Source organism: Muntiacus reevesi, chromosome 5 (assembly GCF_963930625.1).
Source record: "Muntiacus reevesi chromosome 5, mMunRee1.1, whole genome shotgun sequence".
NCBI classification, from domain to species: domain Eukaryota; kingdom Metazoa; phylum Chordata; class Mammalia; order Artiodactyla; family Cervidae; genus Muntiacus; species Muntiacus reevesi.
In genome coordinates this window covers 117,039,165-117,067,082 of record NC_089253.1, presented here as the reverse complement: position 1 = coordinate 117,067,082, position 27,918 = coordinate 117,039,165, and the positions used below count along the sequence as shown (strand labels likewise).

Sequence of the window (27,918 nt, the reverse complement as noted above, 5' to 3'; positions counted from 1 at the left end):
AGTCATGTCCGACTCTTTGCGACTCCATGGACTGCAGCACACCAGGCTTCCCTGTCCTTCACTATTCCCTGGAGTTTGCACAAACTTATGTACATGGAGCCCGTGATGCCATCTAACCATCTCATCCTCTGCCTCCCTCTTTTTCATTTGCCTTCAATCTTTCCCAGCATCAGGGGTTTTTCCAATGATTTTGCTCTTCATATCAGGTGGCCAAAATACTGGAGCTTCAGCTTCAGCATCAGTCCTTCCAATGAGTCATCAGGACTGATTTCCTTTAGAATTGACTGGTTTGACCTCCTTGCAGTCCAAGGAACTCTGAAGAGTCTTCTTCAGCACCGCAATTCAAAAGTATCAGTTCTTCAGTGCTCAGCCTTCATTGTGGACCAACTCTCACAATCGTAAATGATCCCTGGAAAAACCATAGCTTGAATTATATGGACCTTTGTTGGCAAAATGATGTCTTTGCTTTTTAATACTCTATCTAGGTTTGTCATAGCTTTCCTTCCAAGGAGCAAGCGTCTTTTAATTTCATGGCTGCAGTCACCATCCCCAGTGATTTTGGAGCCCAGGAAAATAAAATCTTCCACTGTTTCCACCTTTTCCCCACCCATTTGTCGTGAGGTGATGGGACCAGATGCCATGATCTATGTTTTTTGAGCGTTGAGTTTTAAGCCAGCTTTTTCACTCTCTTCTTTTACCCTCACCAAGAGGTTCTTTAGTTCCTCTTCACTTTCTGCCATTAGACTGGTATCATCTGCTTATCTGAGGTTGTTGATATTTCTCCCAGCAATCTTGATTCCACCTTGTGATTCATGCAGTCTGGCATTTCACATGATGTACTCTGCATATAAGTTAAATAAACAAGGTGACAATATACAACCTTGTCATACACTTTCCCCAATTTTGAACCAGTCATTCCGTGTAAGGTTCTAACTGTTGCTTCTTGACCTGCCTAACAGATTTTTCAAGAGACAGGTAAGGTAGTCTGGTATTCCCATCTCTTTAAGAATTTTTCCAATTTGTTGTGATCCACACAGCCAAAGGCTATAGCGTGGTCAATGAAGCAGATGTTTTTCTGAAATTCCCTTGCTTTGTCTGTGATCCTGGTAGTCAGGAGACAAAGAAGAAAACATGCCCTCTGGTGGACTGGCAGAGCCTCAAAGATGGTGCTGAGCAGGGTCAGGTTAGGCATGCTAAGAGAAGCACAACAGGAAGAGGAGACCCGCAAGTACCTACAAGAAGGTGGAGGTACCATGTATGGGCTGATAAAATTTTTCCCTCTACAGCTGGGTGTAAGAAGAGCCACTACTGAAATGTCCACTACATATATAGAGGAGAATATATATTTCCAGGGGACAGCCAGGTTTTAGTTAAGGCAAGACTTAGAGATAAGATCCCAGTCGTAGTGTAAGGTAATGGTGGTTTGTTTAATTGGTGGACTAGGAGTTCCTAAAGATGCAATAAAATGACTTGGGGAGAAGAAGGAAGTAACATTTAAGACTGTGTCGAGGACAAGTTAGGCATTGATTAATGAGAACAGGTATGAGCGGCAAGGTGAATTTAATTCTGAGTTTATTTTAGGATGACAGGCACCTGGTTTACTCGGCTTGAGGGTGGCATTTCCAGGCCACCCTCTAGCACCCTAGGCTTTAGGCACCCCTCATGCAGCTGGAGCTCCTGTCACTCCCAGTAGCAGTTCTCATATCTGTTTACTCAGATTTTTCATCATAATGGTCAGTCTCAGCCCTTCAGAAAAAGACAACTGGATGTATAGCTTACGGTTCTTATATTCTCGACTGATTATCTCTAAAAATTAATCATGCATTCCTCATGGTGCTTAAAACATCCATATAGAAGAATTTCTCTACGAATTCATGATAATTAGCAAAGAAGTCACTGAAGGTGACAGACTAGGGATAACTTGGGTCTGGATGTTGTAGAGGTCCTTTGCAGAATTTCCTTTGCTTTTTGAAGTGTAAATTTATTCTATCTATAAAGGCAAATTCTATTTTCAGTGCAAAAATAGAATTCTTTTCTATGCACAAACTTTTCTCTTTGATGCCCCCTACCGTGGTTTCCTGTTAACCACAGAAACATATCAAAACCTGAAAGAAGTCAGTAAAGCTTATGATTTCTGGAAGAGTACTTTTTCAAAGACTGGGTCATTATTTAAAACAAAGTAAAACAAAAGCCTTACCTAACTCCCTGGGTTATAAATTGTTTTTATGAAAAACTCTGCAAAAGACTTTTAATCAAAAGTCAGAAACTTGGTAAATCTTTTTCTCTTTAGTCTTAGCACACAGTACATTAAAATTCGTAAGAACAGGCAACAGGTGAAGCTTAGTTCTTGAACTAAGAACTGTATGCCTGCAGATCTAATACTTAAAATTATATTAAGTTCAAGGCCGGAAAGAATTTTCTTATTTCAAAGTTCTTCTATATCAGCCTCTTACCAACACTTCTTGAGATAATTAATACGACGACACATGCAACAGAAACTAAGAAAGGGGGTGTAATCAGTATTTCAAAAGCAATTACTCTTTTTAAGGAATCTAACATTTTTAATAGAATTCTTTTAAGACAAATTATCAGGGTCTTATCAGCACTTGATTCTTGTTCAAGATAGTTACTTGCCCCCTCCCGCAACACCACACCGGGAAAACTTCAGAAAATCCTTTTCTGACCTCATTTAAAATGTATTATTATTTTATATGCCCCAAACCTACCAAATGAATTTGCTTATACAACAGTGAATATAGGAATGTGCTCTGCTTTGAAGGAGTTTTTACAAATGTGGAATATGTCCAATGTCTGTCGCAATGTAACATAAAGAAATTGTTTTCAATAACTACAATTTTGTGATTCGTTATACTGCCTCAATGGTTTTGCCTCTGTGTGTGCTCACTCAGTCACGTACAACTCTCTGCAAGCCCATGGACTGTAGCCTACCTGGCTCCTCTGTCCACGGAATTTTCCAGGCAAGAATACTGGAGTGGGTTACCATTTCCTCCTCCAGAGGATCTTCCAGATCGAACCCCCATCTCCTGAATCTCCTGCTTTGGCAGGCAGATTCTTTACCACTGAGCACCTGAGAAGCCTAGCTTAATTAAAAAATTATTATGTATTGTTGCTGAAAGTTTTTAAGTTGCTAAATCCAGTGATCAGTTCCCTGTCCTCATGTCATTCAACCGTCCAGCAGCATTTAATGCAGCTGATCACCCCCTTCTTATCTGCTCTCTTGGCTTCTAGGACAGGACACATCGAGGCTCTCCTCCTACCTCTGTTTCCTTGGCTGGCTCCTCCTCATCTCTTGAATCTCTTCATTCCAGGATGCCCCAGGAGTCAGTGTCTGGTCCTCTTCTCCATCATGTTCTTTCCTTTGATGATCTCATCCAACCTCATGGCTTTAATTATCATGTACATATGCCCATAATGCCGGTACAAGGCCAATTCTATGGACTTGCAGCCTGTGCCCCCCTCAGGAGCACCCCACACTTGGCTAATGCTCTGTTGTCACAATCTTGAAAATTCTTAGTAATTATTTAACAAAAGGCTCTCCCTTTCATTTTGCATTGAGCCCTATAAATTAAACCTATGTCCTCCTCTCAAACTTATATATCCAGACTAGCCATCTCTCCAGACTTGTACACCTAACATCTCAACCTGAGTATCTAATAGATAGTTACGTTTAGTAAGAACAAAACTGAACACTTGAATTTTCTTCCCCAAACCTGCATCACCTCTAGCCTCTCCAAACTCAGTAACACCTTCATGTTTTCAATTGCTCAGATAAACACTTTGGAATTATTTTTGATTCTGCTGCCTCTGTCATGTTCCACAACCAGTCCATCAGCCAATCATGTTGTCTCTGTCTTCAAGACATTTTCAGGATCTAACCATTGTTCACCACCTCCACTGCTGCCATCCTGATCTGAGCCACCACCAGCTTTTCCTTGGATCACTGCAGGATCTTCCTATAGGCCTATGGTCTATGCTCAACACAGAAACCACTATGGCCTTTTTAAACAAGGGCCTGCTCACATCACTCCTTCAATCAAAATCCTCCAGTGCTCCCCTATGTCAATCAGAGTAAACAGGACAAAGTCTTTATCAACCACGGACCTCCCACACCCCCCCCCCCCCACACACACACACACATTTCTCCAGGATCCTGTTCCACTGCCAGAACTACTCCTTACCCTATTCTTTGACCTCCTCTCTTATTATCTGCCTCTCACTCTCCATTCAAGCCATCCTGAATCCCTTGCTCTCCCTTGAAAATGCAATCATCTTAGGGCCTTTCTAAAAGCTGTTTGTTTCCTCTGCTAGAAATGTTCTTTCTTGGCTCACTCCTTTAGATCTTCTAAAATTTAATGAATTCTCTAGACCCACTGTGAATATCCTACTTAAAATTGCAAACTACTCACTTCTAGAACTCTCAACGCCCCTTATCATGGCCGTATTTTAAAAATTTCTTCTACAGCATGTATCACCTTCTAATGCAATATAAAACAACACTATGTTTTGCAGTATAATACACTATAATGTATATACATATACATGTAATATATGTAGTATTTTGCACATATTTTTTAATTTGCTCATTGTTCATTGTATCTTCTTTCTAAAATGTAAGCTCCACAAGAACAGGGATATATACTAAGAACAGTATCTTGCACATAGTAAGCATTCAATAAATATTTGCTATTAAATAAACAACCTATAATACAATCCATATTTATCATGGAAAAACTTTAAGCAAGGGAATTCATCAATATGAATTTGAATTATTCATTTTTATGGAGCTCAAGAGATCTGCGTAAACTCCCTCCCCAATATTTAGCATGATGCAAAAATAAAAACTCTCCTTCAGTTGTTCTTTATTCAGCTATTATTCACACAAATGCTATTCCCCTCAACTGTTCATTATTCAGATAAATGTTATTATTCTCCAAGATTGTGTAGAGAGTGTGAGTGGAACAAGAATACAGTAAATCACTATTAAGTGGGATGCTCCAAGATTGGATGCAATAATGGTGCCAATTTAGTAGCATCTGCTATAGGAAAGGAATTTTGAAGTAACTAAGTCTAACACCCTCTTTAAGATCCTGATACAAATAAGCTACTTAGAAGTCTGTAGATAGTGGACTTCTCTGAGAACTAATTTTGCCTGCTGAGTAGTAAGGCAATCATTCACATGAATGAAATGTAGCTTTTCCCAACATTAAAACCTTCCAAGTTTCTTTTGGTGGTGAGAGGAAAGGGCCAAATAAGCCACTATTATTTAAATAATTTTGAAGCTAACTTTTTTGGTGATTTCAGAGAAAAGTTACAAAGAAAAGTTGCAAGCTTGAGCTTAAGGCTACAATGTGGAAAATGTAAATGAGCAAAAGAACAGTCCACCTCTCTAAAGATTAGACTTCTAAGTCAGGCACAGGGCAGCCTGAAGCAGGCCTTGGCAATGTGTCCTGTCTAGTATGAGGACAAGTGTGATCTAAAGGGTCAGTGTAGGGCTATATTTCCGCCTGCAGTTTGATGGGGTTTCAAAAAACAGTATCAAGAATATATATGGTTGGAAACAAAAACCTATCAAGAAAGGTTCACAGATTTAGGATGATTCCCTCTGGGGGAGAGAAGAGGACATTTCCTGTCTTTAACTGTAGCTTTTAAGATTATTTTGTGCAACATCTTACAATTTACATTTTGTTTTCATATACATCATCTTATTTTGTTTGTGACTAAGCTGCTTAACAAGTTAGATAATAAGAAAATAATCAAAATGAGTTTTTCCATTTTAAATGAGTTTCAAATATAATTTAAAATAATTTTTATAAGTACAAACTTCAGATATATTAAATTTCAAAATTATTATCAAGGCATAAAGACAATAGTTTTTTTATTACAAAGCACAGATGGTCCTCAGTTTTAGACATGGTTGCAGTTAAGGGGAAATATGGCAGAGTTAGCTGACTGGCTGTATCTTCAGGAAGCACAATCTGTCCCTGGAAGTGTCCACAGCTCAATTTCATTGTAATATCCAGAGCTGGTGCAGCTTTCAAGTTCTTCCCCACACTAAACAAACCCCTCGGCAAGCCTGAAAGGAGTATTCCTTCATTATAATTAATAAAATTGCTTCCTGTTTTATAAATATTCAAGGATTTTGTGACACAATAAAAGGAGACAGACAAATACATCATTACAGTAAAATGTTCTGATTATTATCACCAAGTCTGCACAACCTACTCTGGGGAATAAACTCAATTTCCCTGGGGTGGAATCAGAGATGATCTTATGAGAGAACTGCATCTTAAAGAAAAAGTTATCATAACACCAGAGGACAGGAATAACAGCAGAATTGGAATATTTGATTTAAATAGTAACTAAAGTACTAGTATTTTCTATTTTGAAACTTTTTAATCCATAAAATTAAAATGTAAGACTAGGTATTTGATGTATTTTAAATTTTAAAATCATACATTAAGGAAAATGAAAAATTACAAAATTTAAAAAATAAATCATTACTAATATCAGTTGCTGGCAGGTAAAACAAAGTGTTACAAACAAACCAACATAAACACCATATGAAATAAAGAAAATGTAACTAATGATGATAAATAGAAGTCGACATGTAATTTAAAAGAAAGACATCTCTTTAAGTGTGTCAATTGGTCTTTATTAGACAGTGAACTTATTTTTGTATACATTTTTTCAGTTGCTGAAAAAGCTCTGATTCTAAACTAGTTGGAAGATGATATCATTGTTATTAGCTAACTCCAAGCATTTCCTTTTTACTCCATCTTCAAACGATCTCTGTCTCTGTCTCTCTGTCTCTTGCTGACTTTGAGGACATATTTTTAATCACTATTGTCTCCATGGGTTGCAGTCTTTTTACTGACACCAAGCTGAGTTCTAATTCTTTCAGAAGAGATATCACACGTCTCTCTTGACTTCTTTAGCTTCACGGGGAGCTTCCACGCAGAGTTTCTTCATTAGTTTCAGCACCGGCATTTTCATATTCTATTTGTTCAGAAGTGCCTAAAACTCAAATATTATCCTTCCAGTAGAAGCTTCTCCTTTCAATTCTCATTAATTCTTCCTCTTAAGAATTCTGGAGACAGAGAAGAAGTTCATCTAAGTAAGTAAAACAGTTTGATTAGAAACTGTAATGCAATATAATATGTAAATAACTCAAATCGTAGAAATTTTTAGAATAATGGTTTTATTCCAACAAAAAATATCACAGTATATGAAACACTAAAATTAAAGAAAAAAAAGAAAAAGATATTCCATTTACTAGCTTAAAAGTGAAATGTAATCCACAGAATCCAAGGCAGACATGTAGTTCAGTCCTGGCATTAAAAGAACTATAAATCCAGCAACCTGAAGTAGTTCAAATAGAGATTCAGATCTTTACTATACCCTCTGAAGAAAATCCCCAAGGAGAAATACTTACTTAAAACTTCCATCAAAATCCACTTTCTTTATCCCAAATGCCTGGGACACATCAAAAATCGTCTTTATTTATTACCAAAGCTCTCAGGACTTTCATTTGAACCCGTATAGGATGAATTTTTGTGTTCCCATTATCCTTTACCTTCCAGAATTACCATTTGTTATTTTTTCACTTGTAACCCCTTTCCCATGGAGGTCCCCTGGGTCCTCAGCTTAAGGATGGAATGGGAGGTCAAGGGACTTGTTCAGTTGCTAAGTCAAGTCCAACTCTTTGTGACCCCATGGACTGCAGCATGCCAAGTTCCTCTGTCCTCCACTAACTCCCAGAGCTTGCTCAAATTCATGTCTATTGAGTTGGTGCTGTTATCTAACCATCTCATCCTCTGCCTTCTTCTTTTTGCTTTCAATCTTTCCCAGCATCAGAGTCTTTTCCAATAAATCAGGTCTTCACATCTGGTGGCTAAAGTAATGGAGCTTCAGCTTCAGCATCAGTCCTTCCAATGAATATTCAGGTGCAATCTCCTTTAGGATTGACTGGTTTGATCTTGCTGTCCAAAGGTCTCTCAAGCGTCTTCTCCAGAACCACAATTCAAAAGCATTAATTCTTTGGCACTCAGCCTTCTTTATGGTCCAACTCTCACATCTGTACATGACTACTGGAAAAATCATGGCTTCGACTACACAGACCTTTGTTGGCAAAGTGATGCCTCTGCTTTTTAATATGCTAAGTTTATCATAGCTTTCCTTTCAAGGAGCAAGTGACTTTTAATTTCATGCCTGCAGTCACCATCCACAGTGGTTTTAGAGCCCAAGAAAATAAAATCTGTCACTGCTTCTATTTGCCATGGTGATGGGACTGGATGCCAGGGTCTTGGTTTTTTGAATGTTGAGTTTTAAGCCAACTTTTTCACTCTCCTTTTTTACCCTCATCAAGCGGTTCTTTAGTTTCTCTTCACTTTCTGATATTAGAGTGTTTGCGTATCTGAGGTTGTTGGCATTTCTCTCAGAAATCTTGATTCCAGCTTGTGATTCATCTAGCCTGGCATTTCAGGACTTGATGTAGGTCCTATATTCTCTCAAGGAGCGTAACTACATTGAGAAGGAAGAAGACAGAGAAGCAGCCTGAGGCCACAATGCTGAGGGAGGGATTATTTTTTGCATTGTTCTTGAATATAAGAAACATTAAGATGTTTGTAGAAGGGGCCAAATGGAAAAACAGACATTAGAAACACAGAAAAGATGAACTAGAATAACCCACAGATGAGATCCTGGGCCTTGGCACATGCTGTTCCTCTCTTGCCCAGGACTCCCTATTTATGCCATCTGGGTGTGTACTGCCTGTTCTTTAGGACTCAATTCAGAAACCAGGTCCTTCAGAAAGTTTTACAGGACCCACCTCCATGTTTCCATAGCTACTGAGACATATCCTAGTGTGGCCTGTATATAACAGCCTTGGGCACTTAAAGAGACTATCACTAAATACAGGTCTAGTTGATCCTTGTAACCTCAATCTCAGGCAGAAGATATAGTGCACACAGTAGCTGGTTCTCATTTAACAATTGTTAAATAAATGAATGAATATTTTAAAGACAGGAAGAGGTGATCACACAACCATAAAAATAGGACAAGTCTTCTTTTTGAAAGAAACTACTTAAAACCATCGTTTTCATGGTCTCTGTTTAACTAAGACAGGAACTCTGCATGCTCCCAAAGAGAAAGTATAAAAGGAATTAAATATTCTACAATTTAAAATGACTGATTCCTAGAAGGGTGGGTTATGGAAGGTAGCCCACTTCAAATCCTAGGTAGCCTACCTCAAATCCTAAAGTATGCCCTTCTTCTTTAAGGTTTTAAGATTTACTGTCCCAGAGAGTTACTGTTGTTCGACAATAGATTATTTCATATAATATGTATCATCTCACAGTTCACATGGGTCAGGAGTCAGAGCGTGGCTTAGCTGGGTCCTCTAGGTCAGGGTCTCTCACAACACTGCTCTCACAGTACTGGTGGAGGCCGCAGTAATTGCAAAGATGAGCTGAGGATGTGGGTACAGCAGTGACCCTAAGAAGCACAGATGAGGAAATGTGAAAGGTGAGACAGGGGGAGGAGAAAAGTCAGGAAGTGTGCTTTACCGAGCAGGGTTAACAAGTAGGTGAGTAATGAGCTGGAAGGGTTCCACTGAGGGTTCAACCCACTGAGAATCCTCTGAGAAACCATGCAGAACACACCTATTGTCCCACTGGTGGTGAGGAGGCTGGGACATTAAATCACCCACTCTATCCACAACTGGTTAAAGATCGTGACCAGCGGTAATTCCCCCTCCACACTTGTGTGCTGCACCTGCCTATAAGAGAACAAGCTCCCCTGGGGCCAAAGAGAGACTTCAGACAAAGGAGACATGGAGCTGGAGGTAAGAAACTCTCTGTGTGGAAACTGTATTTGTGCTGAACTGAGGAGAGAGAGCCAAGGGGTTGTGAGGCAGAATACTAACAGTGTTTGCTACAAGTAGTTTTCCTCTGGATTCAGGAAGAGGGTTATACAGTTCAGGGCTTTTGGTCTTCACTCTCCAATGTTGTCTTGTGGCTCAGCTGGTGAAGAATCTGCCTGCAATGCGGGAGACCTGGGTTCGATCCCTGGGTTGAGAAGATCCCCTGGAGAAGGGAAAGGCCAGCGACTCCAGTAGTCTAGCCTGGAGAATTCCACGGACTATATAGTACTTGGAGTCGCAAAGGGGCGGACACAACTGAGTGACTTTCACACTCCAAAGTTGTTAACTCCACTTTTAAAACCAGCCCAACCCAGCAGTAAAGAGATTCACATATCTTCAGTCTGTGATCTTGGGCAAACTGAAGTGGTAGTCTACTTCAACCCCTCTTCTCTGAAGGACACAGTGTCCTGGATACTCTCCCAGTGACCAGCAGCGCAAACAGCAGTTACACACAGCTGATCAGAGGAAAGGATGGGAGCCTAGGAGATACTGAGTGGGCAGCTTAGGGGAAGTATGCAACTGGATCTTCCTCACGATCCCTACACTGACCTCTGCCAAAGAAGGGGTGATGGAGGCTTGGGTTACAACTGGTGGCAGTGTGTTTGATGGCTTGTGGCTAAGGATGGGGTTGAGGTTAAGAGAAAGGTCATCTATGAAGAATAAAGAGAGCCTAGTAGTGGAGAAGTGAAAATGATGGAGAAAACTTGAAATAGTTCTTGTTGAAAATGAGCTGACTTTAAAAAACGGGATTGTCAGGAGGTGTAGAGGGTCATACTGAGGCTGGTGCCAGTCAATCACTAGGGCAGCAGTTTGCCCAGTGGCATAATTATCTGGAACTGGGCTCAGACCCAGATAGATTCAAAAAGGTGAGTGTCACCTTTGTGAGTGTTTTCTTACTGGTTACACCATTCATTATCATTTGTCCAACTGGTTACAGGTTTTTGTGTCTACTCCTCCAGTAAAGAGGCAAAGGGGTGTGAGACTAGACAGAGGCCTTCTAACCCCTGACATTCTGGAATTATGTTTTTGGTCAGTCTCTTTCTCTTACAATATCATGAGCCTCTTAAGGCCATAGACTATGCATTATTCATCTTTGTGTTCCAAACAGCTCATAATTATGATGCATAAATGTTTGTGGAATTATGACGGAACACATTTTAAAGCCTCCAAATTTATAGAACATACTTTGTCACTTGCTACTTCAAACTAAGAAAATGAAAAAGTAGAAAAAAAAATCTAAGAACAAGGAAAGCCATTTCTGCTTTATTAATAAATAGGAAGAAAAATATGAAGACTGAGTTAGTCTGAAAACAACTTAAGACCTTAAAACACAACTTTTGACTTATAAGAAAGTTAAAAATTTAAAACATTTGGCTGGTTAAAATAATTGTATGTATATTTAGCTTATTCTCTTCCACAGAAATTAGAGTTTTATGTGTGTATGTAGAAAAAATTATATATGTTTACATAAGACTCTTGTTTAAAATAGTATTATTCACAGTGAGGTGTTAAACTCCTAAGGCTATTCAGTGGTGGGTTCACAAAACTTACAAAGCAAATACGCCATATCTTCCAGAAACAAGAGTGCTACAATAATTTTTCTTCAGGGAGTGTGGGAAAGCAGCAGCCTGAGAGGTAGTTTGGGGTTGATTATGATTCTCTTAGGAATACACAGCATAGAGAGACTGTGATGATTTTTCATGTGTCAACTGGTCCAGAGAGTACCCAGATACTTGGTCAATCATTATTTGGGTATTACTGTGAAAGTATTTTTGGATGAGATTAACACTTAAAGCCTTAGCCTTAGTAGGTTGTTCTCCCTAATGTGAGGGGGTCTCACCCAACCTGCTGAAGACCTGAATACAACAAAAATGCTGAACCTCTCCCAAGTGAGAGAATTCCTCCTGCATGATGCCTTTGAAATGGGACATTAGCCTTTTCCCCGCCTTCAGACTTGAGCTGAATCACTGGCTCTTTGGACTAGAACTATACCACTTACCCTCCTGGGTCTCCAGCTTGCCAACTCACCCTCCAGATCTTGGGACTTTCCAGCTTCTATTATCACAGGAGCCTATGTAAATAGATAGATGGTGGTGTCCGACTCTTGTGATGCCATGGACTGTAGTGCACTAGGCTCCTCTGTCCATGGGATTTCCCAGGAAAGAATACTGGAGTGGGTTGCCATTTCCTTACCCAGGGGATCTTCCTGACCCAGGATTGAACCTGGGTCTCCTCCATTGCAGGCGGAATCCTGCACTGCAGGCAGATTCTTTAATAACTGAGCCACCAGGGAAGCCTAGATAGATAGATTGATCCATCTGTATCTTCTTGGAAGAATCCCAATTAAAATAGAAGCCAAGAACATACATACCTGATCTGTTGAATTTGAAATGATTCTCTCTGTAAGTCTTCACGAGTATTTATTAATACTAACTTCAGTAATCAAAATAATAACTATACCATTTCAAAAAAAATAATAATTATACCATTTTCAGACTGGCCTCAAACTGAAATTGACATGACATAAAAATAAATTGTAGAATCCAAAAGGTAGGTAAATTAATTCTCCCTGTGTAATTCTTTCCACTTTTATGTACGTTTGATAATTTTCATAACAAAACATTAAGGAAATTAATTTAAAAGGCATATGTTGTGGAAAGTAAAATGTTCATAAAGTAAATAGAATAAAGTAGAACAAAAGTCTTAATAGTTAAATAGTTAGTTAAATAAATAGTTAAATAAACTGAGTTTAATTCAAATACCCCAATTCCAAAATGGCAGTAACAAGATGCCATCTCAGCAGATGACCTTGAGCCTTACTTCACAGGTAAGAATGATACCTTCATGGAATACCCCAAACGTCCAACCACCACTCCTGCAAACTTACTGTACAAGTATCTCTGTTTTAGCTTTCTCTAGTTTCAGAGGATAAGGAGTACTACCTCTTGGTTAAGACCAATCCGGCCACCTTGTCCTTCTTGCTTCATCTCCAAAGTCTTGCTCCATCAGTTAATCCCTCTCTGCTTTTGTTTCTTCTTTTCCTTTCTCATTAATGGTTTCTTCCCCTACAATATGTTTGAAATGCTTAAGAAATCTACTTCTCCAAAACATCCCCTTTGTCTCAGATACAGATTACTATTAATATTTTACTGAGATTCCTGTTTAGAAGAATATTGGACTTCCCTTGGGGCTCAGCTGGTAAAGAATCCGCCTACAATGTGGGAGACCTGGGTTCGATTCCTAGGTTGGGAAGATCCTGTGGAGAAGGGAAAGGCTACCCACTCCAGTATTCTAGCCTGGAGAATTCCATGGACTGTATAGTCCATGGGGTCAGAGTCAGACACGACTAAGTGACTATCACTTCACTTCTGCTAAGAAGATGCTAGGTTTTCCTTGGGTAATACTGGTCTGTGAAATGCTTGTTACTGATCAGAGATTGAGATAAGGAACTTTCATCAAAATGTAAAGCAATTATTGGGTTGGCCAAACGTTCTGGTTCTTCCACAAGAACTTGCAGAAAAACCTGAATGAACTTTTTGGCCAACCCAATACCTTAATAAGCATGCAGTTTCATTCAGCTGACTTCTTTTATTTTTTAAGTAAGACTTTCTCAATGAAAGAAACAGTGTGCTCGTTTATATTCTAGCACCTTACCTCACTATAGTTACGATCTGGTTGGTAATGAACAGTGTGTGGACTGGCACCAGTCAGGAGACTAGTTTGTGGACTACACAACGAGTAACATGGATTGGAGTGACAATAATGCAAATCTCTCCACACATCCACGCAAATATACTACCCCAGCCAAGTGAGGCTGGAGAGAGAGCCGTCAGAATTAGCTCAGTTTGGTGTTCAGATTATGCTTCTAAGACACAGACCATGTATGTCTGAATGAATATCTGTCTAGGGCAGTGGCCCCAACCTTTTTGGCACCAGTGACCAACTTTGTGGAAGACAGTTTCTCCATGGACCTTGGGGGAAAAAGGCAGGGATGGTTTGGGGATGATTCAATTGCATTACATTTATTGTGCACTATACTTCTATTATTAAATCAGCTCCACCTCAGATCATCAGGCATTAGATCCTGGAGGTTGAGGATCCCTGGTCTGGTCTAGAACAATGTTTATCAAACTACAGATCTTGACTGAAACTTCTGGGTAAGAATTGTTTTGTGGAACTTTTTTATAAATTGAGGCATAGTTTCTTACAAAGTTGTGTTCATTTCTGCTGTACACTGAAGTGAATCAGCTTTATGTATACATACATCCCCTCCCTCTTGCATCTCTCCTCACTGCCCCATCCCACCCCACCTGTCTGGGTTATCACAGAGCATCAAGCTCAGCTCCCTGCACTATACAGTAGCTTCCCACTAGCTGTTTCACACATGGTAGCATATACATGTAAAACCTAATCTCCCAGTACACTTGATCTTAGCCAAAAGGCCAAGAAGTGAAAAGTAGGAGGTCAAGAGATACATGGAGTATCAGGCAAATTTGCCCTTGCAGTACAAAATGAAGCAAGAAGAAGGCTAACAGATTTTTGCCAAGAGAACGCACTGGTCATAGTAAACACCCATGGTCCATACTGAAATCAGACTGATTATATTCTTTGCAGCCAACGATGGAGAAACCCTCTACAGTTAGCAAAAACAAGACCAGGAGCTGACTGTGGCTCAGATCATGAATTCCTTGTTGCAAAATTCAGACTTAAATTGAAGGAAGTAGGGAAAACCACTAGACCATTCAGGTATGATCTAATCAAATCCCTTATGATTATACAGTGGAAGTGACAAATAGATTCAAAGTATTAGATCTGATAGACAGAGTGCCTGAAGAACTATGGATGGAGGTTTATGACATTGTACAGGAGGCAGTGATCAAGACTATCCCTAAGAAAAAGAAATGCAAAAAGGCAAAATGGTTGAGGAGGCCTTACAAATAGCTGTGAAAAGAAGAGAGGCTAAAGGCAAAGAATAAAAGGAAAGATATACCCATTTGAATGCAGAGATCCAAAGAATAGCAAGGAGAGATAAGAAAGCCTTCCTCAGTGATCAATGCAAAGAAATAGAGGAAAACAACAGAATGGGAAAGACTAGCGATCTCTTCAAGAAAATCAGAGATACCAAGGGAACATTTCATGCAAAGATGGGCACAATAAAGGACAGAAATGGTACAGACCTAACAGAAGCAGAAGATATTAAGAAGAGGTGGCAAGAATACACAGAAGAACTGTACAAAAAAGATCTTCATGATCCAGATAACCATGATGGTGTGATCACTCACCTAGAGCCAGACATCCTGGAATGTGAAATCAAGTGGACCTTAGGAAGCATCACTACAAAGCTAGTGGAGGCGATGGAATTCCAGCTGAGCTATTTAAAATCCTAAAAGATGATGCTGTTAAAGTGCTGCATTCAGTAGCCAGCAAATTTGGAAAACTCGGCAGTGGCCACAGGACTGGAAAAGGTCAGTTTTCATTCCAATCCCAAAGAAAGGCAATGCCTCAAAGACTGTTCAAACTATCGCACTATTACACTCATCTCACACGGCAGCAAAGTAATGCTCAAAATTTTTCTAGCAAGGCTTTCACAGTAGGTGAACCGTGAACTTCCTGATGTTCAAGCTGGATTTAGAAAAGGCAAAGGAATCAGAGATCAAATTGCCAACATCTGTTGGACCATTGAAAAAACAAAAAGAATTCCAGAAAAGCATCTACTTCTACTTATTGATCACAGCCTTTGACTGTATAGATCACAACAAACTCTGGAAAATTCTTAAAGAGATGGGAATACCAGACCACCTGACCTACCTCTTAAGAAATCTATATGCAGGTCAAGAAGCAACAGAACTGGACATGAAACAACAGACTGGTTCCAAATTGGGAAAGGAGTACGTCAAAGCGGTATATTGTCACCTTGCTTATCTAACTTATATGCAGAGTACATCATGCAAAATGCCGGGCTGGATAAAGCACAAGCTGGAATCAAGATTGCTGGGAGAAATATCAATAACCTCAGATATGTAGATGATACCACCTTATGGCAGAAAGCAAAGAAGAACTAAATAAAGAGCCTCTTGATGAAAGTGAAAGAGAGTGAAAAATCTGGCTTAAAACTCAGCATTCAAAAAACTAAGATCATGGCATCTGGTCCTATCACTTCATGACAAATAGATGGGGAAACAACGGAAACAGTGAGAGACTTTATTTTCTTGTGCTCCAAAATCACTGCAGATGGTGACTGCAGCCGTGAAATCAAAAACCGCTTGCTCCTTGGAAGAAAAGCTATGACCAATCTAAACAGCATATTAAAAAGCGGAGACACTACTTTGCCGACAAGGGTCCGCCTAGTCAAAGTTCTGGTACTTCCAGTAGTCATGTATGGATGTTGAGTGTTGGACCATCAAGAAAGCTAAGTGCTGAAAAACTGATGCGTTTGAATTGTGGTGTTGGAGAAGCCTCTTGAGAGTTCCTTGGACTCCAAGATCAAACCAGTCCATCCTAAAGAAAATCAGTCCTGAATATTCACTACTTTGGCCACCTGATGCAAAGAACTGACTCACTGCAAAAAACCCTGTGGGAAAGACTGAAGGCAGGAGAAGGGGACGACAGAGGATGAGATGGTTGGATGGCATCACTGACTTGACGGACATGAGTTTGAGCAAGCTCCGGAAGTTGGTGATGGACAGGGAAGCCTGGATTGTTGCAGTCCGTGGGGTGGCAGACACAACTGAGCAACTGAACTGAATCTCCCAGGTCATTCAACCCCTTCTTTTCTCCCTACCACCCATGTCCACATCCAATCTCAGTTTCTATTCTTATCATGCAAATAGCTTCATCTACATTATTCTTCTAGGTTACACATGTGCCTTTGATTGTTATATTTACATATTTCTGATAATTATTCAAAAATATTTATTCCCCTTATCTCTGTGAGTATACTTTTCTTTGACTTGGGACTTGCCATTGACTTGCTCTAGCCAATGGAATGTTACATGACATGACCAAAGGTTTGAAGAATTTTTGTGCAACTGGGCTTACTATTTTGTACCTCTGCCATTTTCCTAAGAAAAATATGCTCAGGCAGGTCCACAAGTATCAATAATAGGAGAGATACATGGGGCAGAGTCACCCAAGCTAGATCCCCCCAGCCAGGATCAGTCTGTATCAGCTAACCACCAACCAACTCACAGATCCATGGGCAAGCCCTGCCAAGACCAGCCATCACACCCAGCTGAGTCCAGCATAGATCAGCTGACCCTGACCAACACACAAAAATCGAGTGAAAGAAATGCTTGCCTTTATATGTCCCTAAGATGTTCTGTTTATTTACAAAGAAACAGCTGGCTGATACACATTTATACATCGGTATTGGGTTACCAATATAATGTATACTGTAGTGGGTAACAAGAGGTGTGAAAGCCACTGGTCTAGAAGAGCACCATGTTTCTCTTGTATTCCTTGCTATTTAATGAACTTAAAGGAAGTTCCTGTTTGGGAGCGGCTGCTTGCAGCAATAAAGAATGAAGGTGAACAGAAAATAGAGCTGAGAGGCGAGAAATGAAGTGTGTGTGGTGGGTTTGGGGAGACAGAGACTTAACAGCAACAAGCCTTTATTTTAAGGTCCCTAAAATTGACTATTTCCTGGTGCTTTTTCTTTTGAGCAACTTTTCTCAAATTCTAATCAACACAATGTGTGTGTTACTTGCTCAGTTGTGTCTCTTTGTGACCCCATGGACTGTAGCCCACCAGGCTCCTCTGTTAATGGAATTCTCTAGGCAAGGATACTGGAATGGGTTGCCATTCCCTTCCCTAGGGGATCTTCCCAACCCAAGGATCGAAACCAGACCTCCTGTATTGCAGGTATATTCTTTACTGTCTGAACCATTTATTAATACTATGAAGCCCTGGTTTTCACACTGGCATATATCCATTGTTTACAATCCACCTCCTTGTAGTATTCTTAGTTTAAATCACATATAAAATTAAATACTGGAAACAAAGATTTTTCTTCACAATTTAATTCAACCTAGAGTACCTTCCTGGAGAAGGCAATGGCACCCCACTCCAGAACTCCTGCCTGGAAACTCCCATGAACAGAGGAGCCTGGTGGGCTGCAGTCCACGGGGTCGCTAAGAGTTGAACATGACTGAGCGACTTCTCTTTCATTTTTCACTTTCATGCATTGGAGAAGGAAATGGCAACCCACTCCAGTATTCTTGCCTGGAGAATCCCAGGGACAGGGGAGCCTGGTGGGCTGCTGTCTATGGGGTCACACAGAGTCAGACACGACTGAAGTGACTTAGCAGCAGCAGCAGCAGAGTACCTTCCTATCCTACCCATTATTATTACATCTCTATCTACTAAATGGTAAAGGCTTCACAGAGGCTTCAAATATAATTAGAACACTTTAGTTTCAAAATGCAATTCATGGCCCAGAAGTAATGAGAGTGATTTCTAATAATTGTCTCAACTCCCATTATTATAAATTTTATACTTAACATGTTTTCAGTACTCCACGTTAAGGTGGCTACCTACCAGATGAGGGTTACATGAATAAGAACTGTGGGGTGAGTCACCCACAGTCAGGGACAGTAGAGGAGGTAAAGAAAGGCCCCTTGAAGACCAACAAAAACATCCCCAGTGTTTGGAGCTGGTATAACTAGCAAGTGTTATAGAAGCTACAGTAACAAAACAGTGAAGGTTATCACTCTAAGAATAGTGAAGTAAGAAGACAATCTGCCTTCCTCCTTCTTCTTTCTCCCTGGACTCACTTCAAAGGTCTGGGGAATGAGGAGTGGAGAGTCCCATACCTACTGCAAGTCCCACAAATATGGCCTACACTAAATAGAATCAAATTACTCTACCACAGAAAGTAATGGAGTTAGATCAAGATGTATCAATAGGGAAAAAAAAGGGAGACTTTTTGACAGGTATCCTTTAAAAATTGTTTACATACTAATAAATTGAAATTCTTTGGGGAAACTGTTTCTTTAAACTGTTATCTCTGGGAATATTTCTATCCAAATAAGGGACTACTGTACAGATTCCCATTGCCATCTCCTTGGTCAGTTCTGGAGAAGCTCTTTATTTCTAATCTCTATATTTAATAATAATAATTAACATCTGAATATTTACTATGTGCCAACAACTGTGTTTTTATCAATGTCTAAATGCCAAGTTTACATATTATTCTATACATTATATTTAGATTACTATCTCCAATCTCCAAAAATTTATTTTAGGAGCCCCTAATCTCATCCGACTGAGTGACTGAATTGAACTGAACTGAATCTCATGAGCAGCATGTTTTTGAAACATTTTCAAGTTACTTTCTAAAATTATTTCCACCAATCAGTCTGGTGTTAGTTTGTATCCATTTCAGAGGTTGACACTTCTAATCTTACCCCAGATCTACAGATTACCTCACAACTTGGATCCTAATGTTCCCTATAGACTGATTTTAAGGAGTGTTCTTTCAAACACCTTTTTTAAATAAGAAAAATTGATTTGTGAATTCTCTTTTATAATTTGTGAAACCAAGAGAAAGTGAATGACTTAGTAAAGGATACTCTGTATCAGGGAAGTGTGTTACTCGTTCAGTTGGCCCTACTCTTTGTGATTCCTTGGACTGCAGCCCACCAGGCTCCTCTGTCCACGGGATTTTCCAGGCAAGGATACTGGAGTGGGTTGCCATTTCCTTCTCCAGGGAATCTTCCTGACCCAGGGATCAAACCTGGGTCTCCTGCACTGCAGGCAAGATTCTTTTCTGAGTGAGTTACAGGGGACAGAGTTAAAATGTAAACTTTAAATTGTCTAGCATTTTTCTTTCTTATTTAAATTTAGCCAAACAAATCATTAAAAAATCATGTTTGTATGATTTAGACATTTGGTAAAACCCATTTAAATCACCTACTTTTAAAGAATGTATACACATTTAAACATAATTCTCCTAGACAGATAACAATCAATTTTTAAAGACATGGAAATTTCAGTCTTCCATGAACAATTCCAGAACTAAAATATTCTTCTAGAAAATGCTCATTACAGCTAACAGCAAAATTCATTCATTAAACAAACATGCACTGTGCATAGGTATTGTACCCAATGTTGAGAATATAAATTAAGACACTGTTACTGCCCTTAAAGAGAAATTCCACTTAACAAAGGTACAAATGTCCACAGTCAAGTCACATAATGTGCTAGGTAAGAAAGTGAGAACTCAAAAAGCTCTCAAAGGGTTCAGGTAAACTAAAACAAGTAAGGTGAAATTAAATGGCAGTAGAGTCAAATTCATTTACTGATTGTGGGGGGGGGGGGGGGAGGGTTCGGAGGAGAGGGGAAAAAAGGAAATTAAAAAATCTACATGAGTCTAAGTAGGGAGAGACCAGGCTAAACAATAGCAAATGTAAAAGCCAGGAGAATGCAGTTGATTCCAGATTTAGTAACCATATTCCCAAGAAAGCTAATTTTAGGATGGATTCATAAAAATAAGGTGCAAAGAAAAGGGGTCCAAGTATTTCCAGTTGACTTTGCAGCAAGTACCTCTGACAGTGTCGCAGGTGTCTTAAGTACAAACTAGAGCATGTTAACAGGAGAACGGGAAAGGTGAAGGACCTGAAAACCTATCGCTGAAGACTTGTTAGAGAATGATGTTTACCCTGAAAGAAAAGCCAAAGCAGCACATGACTGTTTACAAATATTTAAAGGATCTGTGTGACAGAGCTTGCTAGCTACCCTTTCAACACTCATTTTTTCCTTGATCCTTATCTACAGAGCCCTGATTTTTAGCAGAGCACTTTAATGGTCCCCAGCCTCCCTTGAGGTTAGTGGGCCATGTAACTAAACTCTGACTATTGATAAATCAACAAAAGTGGTGTGGTACTTTCTGAAAATCTCTTAAGAGAAGGGGTGTGCCCTTCTGCCTTTCTTCCTGTCCTGCTGTGAGGAGTGTCATCCTGATTACTTGCCATCCAGCAGCTACTTTGGATCGCAAGGGCGAAAGTGACAAACTAGGAACAGTGAAGCTGTGGGAAAGGAGCCTGGGTGCCTGACAACTTCATTGCAGTTGTCATTTCAGCCCAGGACTTTCTACTTTTGGATATTTTTACATGAAAAGAAATAAATTTTCATTTTGTTTAAGACACTCTTATTTGGGGTTTCTCTTACATGTAGTTGAACTTTGGGTACCAAAAAAAGGATATTTTCTAAGACTCAGACATCTTTAAAAAACAAAATGATCCACTTTGTGATGCAGTTACCTATCTCCGTACCTGTTTAAATGGAGGCTGTAAGACAAGCATCAGAAGTGGTAAACATTCCAGGGGGTGAAGAAAAAGTGGGTTACCAGACCTCTAAAATTCCTGTCAGTTCTTAAGATTATATGATTTCCCCCCAATTTCTCACTTGGGGATGATCAGTGGCTCTAAAAAACAAACAAAAAATCCACAGCTCCTTTATCCCACTGAAAACATATTTGGACTATGCCCACTAGACTCAGCCCTACACTGAGTAGCACAGTGGTGGGCAGTCTTCTGGCCATGCTGCCTCACTCTATCTTCCAGTTAAATTTATTCCAAGACAGGCACCTCTAAAGTAAAAATAAAAGAGAACCAAAGAGCAAATCAATAAACTCTTCAGCAAAATTGTTGTCATAGACAATCATGAGCCTGGAAACAAATAAATCAGGATCTCTGTGGAGATCCTTCCTGTGTGCCTAGTGTAGTTGGTTAATCAAGATGAAGCCCACAATCACCACCCCGATTTTTTTTCCTTTTATGAAATGAGGGTAACACCCTTATCCCCTTTCCATCTTTCCTCTTTCATTCTGTTCTCCAATTTCTAACAGCTGTAACTTTACTTCATTTCCCTTGTTACATTGTCTTCATATTACTGTTCTGTAATTATCATTACCTGTGCTTTGTCTATTAAGTGATTCTTTAAACATTTATTTCCTTCAAACAGTAATACACACATGGCAGGAGTCCAATTTTGAACAGAACACACAAGAGATAAAGTCTCCCTTTCATCTCAGAGTCTGACATCCCCATCTCTTGAGATAAACAGTTTTCATGCACTCTTGAGAAAGAAGCTGAAGATGCCTGTTATTGTTAAGTTGGCTTAAGTTGAGTCCAACTCTCTTGTGATGCTGTGGACTGTAGTCTGCCAGGCTCCTCTGTCCATGGGATTTCCCAGGCAAGAACACTAGAGTGTGTTGCCATTTTCTTCTCCAGGGGATCTTCCCGACCCAGGGATTGAACCCACATCTCCTGTGTTACGCATTGCAGGTGGATTCTTTACCGCTGGGCCCTAGGAAAGTGAACATGTAAAGGCAGCTATATATGTACTTGTTAAGTATTTTCTATTTTCTTTTACATTTAGGTCCACAAGCTATTTTGTTTGTTGTTCAGTTGCTAAGCTGTGTCCGACTCTTTGCAACCCCATGGACTGCAGCATGCCAGGCTTCCCTGTGTTTCACCATTTCCCAGAGTATGCTCAAACCCATGTTCATTGAGTTGGTGCTGCCATCCAACCATCTTGTCCTGTTACCCCTTCTCCTGCCCTCAAGCTTTCCCAGCATCAGGGTCTTTTCCAATGAGTTGGCTCTTTGCATCAGGCGGCCAAAGTATTGGAGCTTCAGCATCAGTCCTTCTAATGAATATTCAGAGTTGAGTAGGCACCAAGTATATTCAAATAGCCCAGCATCATTTATTCAAACATCCAATTTTTTTTTCCTCATCACTACAGCATCACCTTTGCAAAATTAAAATGTTCACATAAGCATCTGTCTGGGAACCCTATTCAGTTCCATCAGTCTACTTTCTAACATCTGATAGTATAAATCCCCCAACTTCGTTTTGTTCCAGATTGTCTTGGCTGTTTTTGATCTTTAGAATTTCCATATACATTTAAGGCTCAGCTTGTCAATTTCCTCACACACACAATCTGCTGGGATTCTAGTAGGGATTAGACTAAATCTATATAGATCATTTGGGGAGAACTGACACCTTTACAATATTAAGTCTTCTGAACCATGAACACAGGTATCTGTGCTACTAACGCTTATCTATCCAGTTACTAACACTTGGGTCTTCTCTAATTTCTATCAAAACACAATTTCCAGTACAGACTTCTTATACCTCTTTCATTAAAATTTATTCCTAGGTGCAGTGGGCTGGATGGTGCACCAAAGACATTAGGGCCTAATCCTTGGAAACTAAAATGTTTATTTGGAAAAAGCATCTTTGCAGACATGATTAAGGATCTTCAGACAAGGAGATAATTCTGGATTATCCAGGTGGGCCATACATGCCAGCAGTCTCTATGTAACAGCGTGCCTGCATGCTAAATCACTTCAGTCACGTCTGACTCTTTGTGGCCCTATAGACTGTAGCCCGCCAGGGTCCTCTGTCCATGGAACTCTCCAGGTAAGATTATTGAAGTGGGTTGTCATTCCTTTCTCCAGGGGATCTTCCAAACCCAGTGATCTAACCTGCATCTCTTTTTGTCTCTTCACTTGCAGGTGGGCTCTTTCCCACTAGCACCACCTAGGAAGCCCCTTATATAACAGACAAGAGGAAAATTCTAGACACACAGAGAGAAGGCAACGTGAAGATGGTCACAGAGGTTATAGTGACTGTGGCTTCAAGCCAAGGAATGCCAACAGACAACAGAAACTGAAAAAGGCAAGGAACAGATTCTCCCCTCAAGCCCCTTGAGGGAGCTCGGCTGACACCTCAACCTCAGACTTTTCGTTTCTAGAACTGTGAGAGGATGAATTCATTTTAAGCTATCATGCTTGTGGTAATTTGTCACAGCTGCCACTGGAAACTAACATACTAGTTATTCAATATTTTTCATGCATTCATATATGGTAAAACTTAAAAAAATTTAATTTCTTAACTGTTTAGCAGTGGTATATAAAATTAACCTTTGCATACTGACTGTATAAACTTGCTAAATTCATTAATACTAACACTTTATGAATTTTATATAGACTATTGTGCTTTTTTCCAAACAACAGGTTGATGTATTTCTTTCTAATCCTTATATTACCTTGCCTTTTTACAGTCACTGGGATGCCAGTACAACAGTGAATTATATCTCTTTAGACGTTTTGAATTTGTAACTAAGAAAATGTAATGTCCGTTCCAAGGTTAAAATATAATGTAAATAATAGTTAAAAATTTTAATATAGTAAAAAAAAGCAGTCAAACAAAATAATCAACAGCCTTCTAGTTAACAAATCTTAAACCCCTCTTGTGACTCTGCATCCTTTGACATTGCTTATGATCCCTTCTTAATGCTTGTTTCTTCCTTGCTCAGATTCTTTTTTTCTGCCTCTAACCCCTTTTACAGACATTCCTCAAATTTTCTTAGGGCTTTTCTCTGTCTATACTGTCTTTGTTAACTGTTGGGATATCATTTTAAGGCCTATGATTATTCTTCAGAACTCTTCTCTTCAGGGGCAAAACAGAAACTTGTTTTTCCTTCTTTTAAATGCCATACTCAAACACCCATTCTTCTCCCCAAAGAAATGCAGTATTCCCTGCTGCACTCAAGGAAATTGTGAATTCGTCCCACTTTAAGGGTTTTAATAAACAGAAGTGAGTTACAGAAGTTCCCAAACCTTCACAATATTTTAGTCCTTGATCTACAAACAGAAACTCCTTTCTGAAAAAAAGTGGCTGAAATGTGTTGGAATGCTGGGGTGTTAGAAAGCTGGCTGGCCAAGCAGCTTCAGAGTGATATTTATCTTTGTGAATTCACTCAGTTTAGGGTCTGGCCTTTGTGTTACAGGGCCAGAGATGCTGAATCATGATCATTAGAACTTCTGTATGAAAACCAAAATACCAATGTGCTAATTCACAATGAAAAATATAACTGTCAAGGTAAATGAACGGCTATTCATTTTATTTGGCCAAAATGTTCTCTCCCTGCAGAAAAAACTATATGGGAATTAATATAACATTTACAACTGTATTTGCTAAGAAAGGAAATAGAATAAAAGGTTTAGTTTTAAGCTTCAAATATTTAATGGAATATCAGGTTTTGAAGAGAGATGAAACTACCTCTACTACCAGAACCAGACAGGTTTTTGTACCTGCTCAGGAGATTTTCCCCTTTAGACTGGGGACCCTGACAAATATTTACCTCCCAGGCTTTTCTTGGCTCAATTCCTGATTTACACGTTCCTCCTTTAGGGATGTTATTTCTTCCAATGAAGACTGTTTCTGGCCAGAGAGGCTTCTTTCCGGTTTGATCCATTCTGCATTGATCTATAATAGAAACCTTCCAGGACAATTTTGAGTGTTTGACAAATGCCTTACTGTGGACCCCAAACACCGATCTGCATACATCTGCGTACTAAATGTTCACAAGAAATCCTCATTTCTACTTATTGATGAGTCAAAAAAACCCCAAAAAACCCAACATTTTTTTAAACGAAGAAAATCCTAAGTAGCCCCCCAAGGCCAGGCATCCTGGCACACAACAGAAATCCTCAAATCTGGTGAACGAAAACTGCAGTTCCTATTCCTCGTGCCTAACGCAATTCAGGAAAGCATTACAGAGCAAATCGCCGGCCAGGCTGGAAACCCCGCTAGACTGCAGCTCTGGGCTCACCTCCGCTCGGGGCCTCCGCCCTCTCCAGAGCTCGGCTCCAAGCCTCGACCGCAGGTCAGCGCGTTGAGAAAGCGCCAACTGGGCGAAGATCCCGTCCCAGTTTTTATTTCAACACGGACAACGCCCACTCCCCTAAGCAATGAAACAGAAAAGACGAGCAAAAGAAAGGAAAAGGTGAGACAAGGCCGACTGAGGAAAACGGTTTTTAAAAACAGAACACTGGTGATATACAGTTGCATTGTTCGGTACTGGAAACTCATTTCGGCAGCCTCAGCCTCTCCAGGAAATCAGGCCCCAGTTCTGAGGTGTAGACCACAAAAACTGCCGAGATTAGAGGGTTAGGACCGGGCCCGATCCTTCAGCCGCCCGGGCCTCGGATCCACAAGGCCGCCCCGCTCCGCCGCCCGACTCCACCGCGAGCAAGCGCGCTTCTCCACCTCCAAGCAGGCGGTGAAGCCCTGAAACCCGGCGGCCGACCCTCCGCGGCATCTCAAGAGAGCCTCGCTACCGCGACTCCCCCCTCAAAAAAAGATTAAAGCGGCGGGGGCCGCTCCCTGGACTCTGAGGCCTCCGGTCAGCGACGACCCTTTCCTCAGGCCGACCGCGTTCCTTCCGCCCTGAGAGGGCAAAAGAGTCCCGAGGCCTCGCGCGCGCGCCTCCGCCCGCGCTCCACAGCGCCCCCTAGGAAGGAAGCCCGCGAGGCGGCCGCGCCTCTGCGGCGACTTTATTAGCGCTCGGTTGGGGTTGCCCGGCCCGTCGGCGAGCGGGGCTTCCCCGCCCCTCCCCCTCCTCTCCGGCGCATCCCCCCCTCCGCCCTCCCCCGCCCGGCGGCCGGAACCTCCCTGCGGGGCGGAGTGATACCGGCGGCGGCGTAGAGCGCGGCGCGGCCGAGGGGGGCGGCGGGCGGAGGAGGAGGGGAGAGAGGCGGGGCCGGGGCGGGTTGTTGTGAGGCGACTGCGCTACTGCCGGACCGGGGCGGTTATGGCGGCTCCATATTAACACCCTCCTCCTCCTCCTCCTCCTCCGCCGGCGCCGCCGTCTCCTCCTCCTCCTCCTCCTCTCCTCTCCCGCCCGCGCTCGGAAGCCATCTCCCCCTTCTCCCCCTTCCCCCTGACGCCTACCTCTTTCCCCCTCACCTTTCCCCCTCCCCTCTTCTACCATGCCCGGCATGATGGAGAAAGGGCCCGAGTTACTGGGGAAGAACCGATCGGCCAACGGCAGCGCCAAGAGCCCGGCGGGCGGCGGCGGCGGCGGCGCCTCGTCCACGAACGGCGGGCTGCACTTCTCGGAGCCCGAGAGCGGCTGCAGCAGCGACGACGAGCACGGTGGTAGCCTCGAACTCCTCCCCGCCGGCCCGCCTGCCCCCCCCCGCCCCGTCCCTCTCTCCTCCCCTCCCCCAGCCCCCTCCCCTCGCCGCGCTCCCGCCCGCCTCCCCCTCGGAGCCCGGGCGCTGCGGTAGCCTCGAACTCCCGGTGCAGTGCAGCAGCACCCCCCACCGCACCCCCGCGACCCCCGTCCCTCCGCCCTCCACCAATCCTCCGCCCTCGCCCGCACCCCCCCGCCCCACCGCACCTCCAGCTCCCCGCCCCCATCCGCTGCCATCTCCCGGAGTGCCCGGAGTTAATATCTTCCCATCCACCCGCCGCTTCTTTTCCTCCTCTTCTGCAATTTTCATATTTTATTAAGTATCTCTTCCTTTCTCTTTTTTTTTCTTTTTTTCCCCTCCCCGTCTTTCTCTCTTTTTCTTTCTTTTTCCCCCCCTTCTTGACATTGCTTTGCAGATGTTGGGATGAGAGTCGGAGCTGAATATCAAGCTCGGATCCCCGAATTTGATCCAGGTAAATCTGTTTGCTTAAGCAAAATCCTGTCTTCTTCCTCCCGCCCCCCCCCCCCCCAAATCTCCTTTTCTGGGACTGGTTTAGGGTGGAAAGGGGTAGAGGGCGGACGGGCGGGGTTGGGGTCCGGGTGTGCGGTTGGGAGGAGACGCGGGGCTGGGATGGGCAGGCATCCCTGGCGGGAGGCTGTCATGTCACGCTTGGCAGGGCTGTGACACAGGGCGTGTGGGCAGATGCGTGCCTTGCAAGGTTAACATGGTTCCCCTGGAGGCCACTTGCCCGCTGGTGGCATTCACCTTTCCACCCGCCTTGATCCCGGAGTGAGCGGAGGGAGACGGCCCTCGGCGGAATCGAGGGGTCGGAGGCCGGAGGTGGAGCGGCTGCGGGCCCCAGAGCTGGAGGAGAGGGTGTGCGGGCTGTGCGTGGTAGAACCGTGCAGATGTCAGTGGCTACCCGACCCAGCCCCCGGGAGCCCAGGGCCGCGCTCCGCCCTGGCGGCGATCCCCGGCGGCTGTCACCGGC

The 27,918-nt window shown here is 41.9% G+C and overlaps 1 protein-coding gene and 1 long non-coding RNA gene across 7 annotated transcripts in view; one reads left to right on the top strand and one right to left on the bottom strand.

Annotated features, from left to right (window-relative positions):
• Positions 1–5,922: 5,922 nt before the first annotated feature.
• LOC136168604 (uncharacterized) lies at positions 5,923–26,225 on the bottom strand. Of its 3 annotated transcripts, none has more exons than XR_010663326.1 (3): positions 25,562–26,225; positions 25,091–25,228; positions 5,923–7,131 (listed from the first exon to the last, which is right to left on the bottom strand). It is a non-coding gene; the product is annotated as an uncharacterized lncRNA (long non-coding RNA). The 3 variants fall into 3 exon arrangements; XR_010663328.1 differs by having other exon boundaries at positions 5,923–7,108; positions 25,562–26,224; XR_010663327.1 differs by lacking the exon at positions 5,923–7,131 and adding an exon at positions 21,857–22,246 and having other exon boundaries at positions 25,562–26,222.
• Positions 26,226–26,512: 287 nt separating this feature from the next.
• The window catches only part of RCOR3 (REST corepressor 3), a 53,490-nt gene continuing 52,084 nt past the window's right edge, over positions 26,513–27,918 (top strand). For 2 of the 4 annotated variants that reach the window (XM_065936264.1, XM_065936262.1), the window contains exons 1-2: positions 26,514–26,886; positions 27,343–27,399. In XM_065936264.1, the coding sequence (XP_065792336.1) occupies positions 26,721–26,886; positions 27,343–27,399 (223 nt within the window). In that variant the 5' untranslated portion in view covers positions 26,514–26,720. Of the gene's footprint in view, positions 26,890–27,342; positions 27,400–27,918 lie in introns of all 4 variants that reach the window. The other 2 variants (XM_065936263.1, XM_065936261.1) reach the window with 2 other exon arrangements.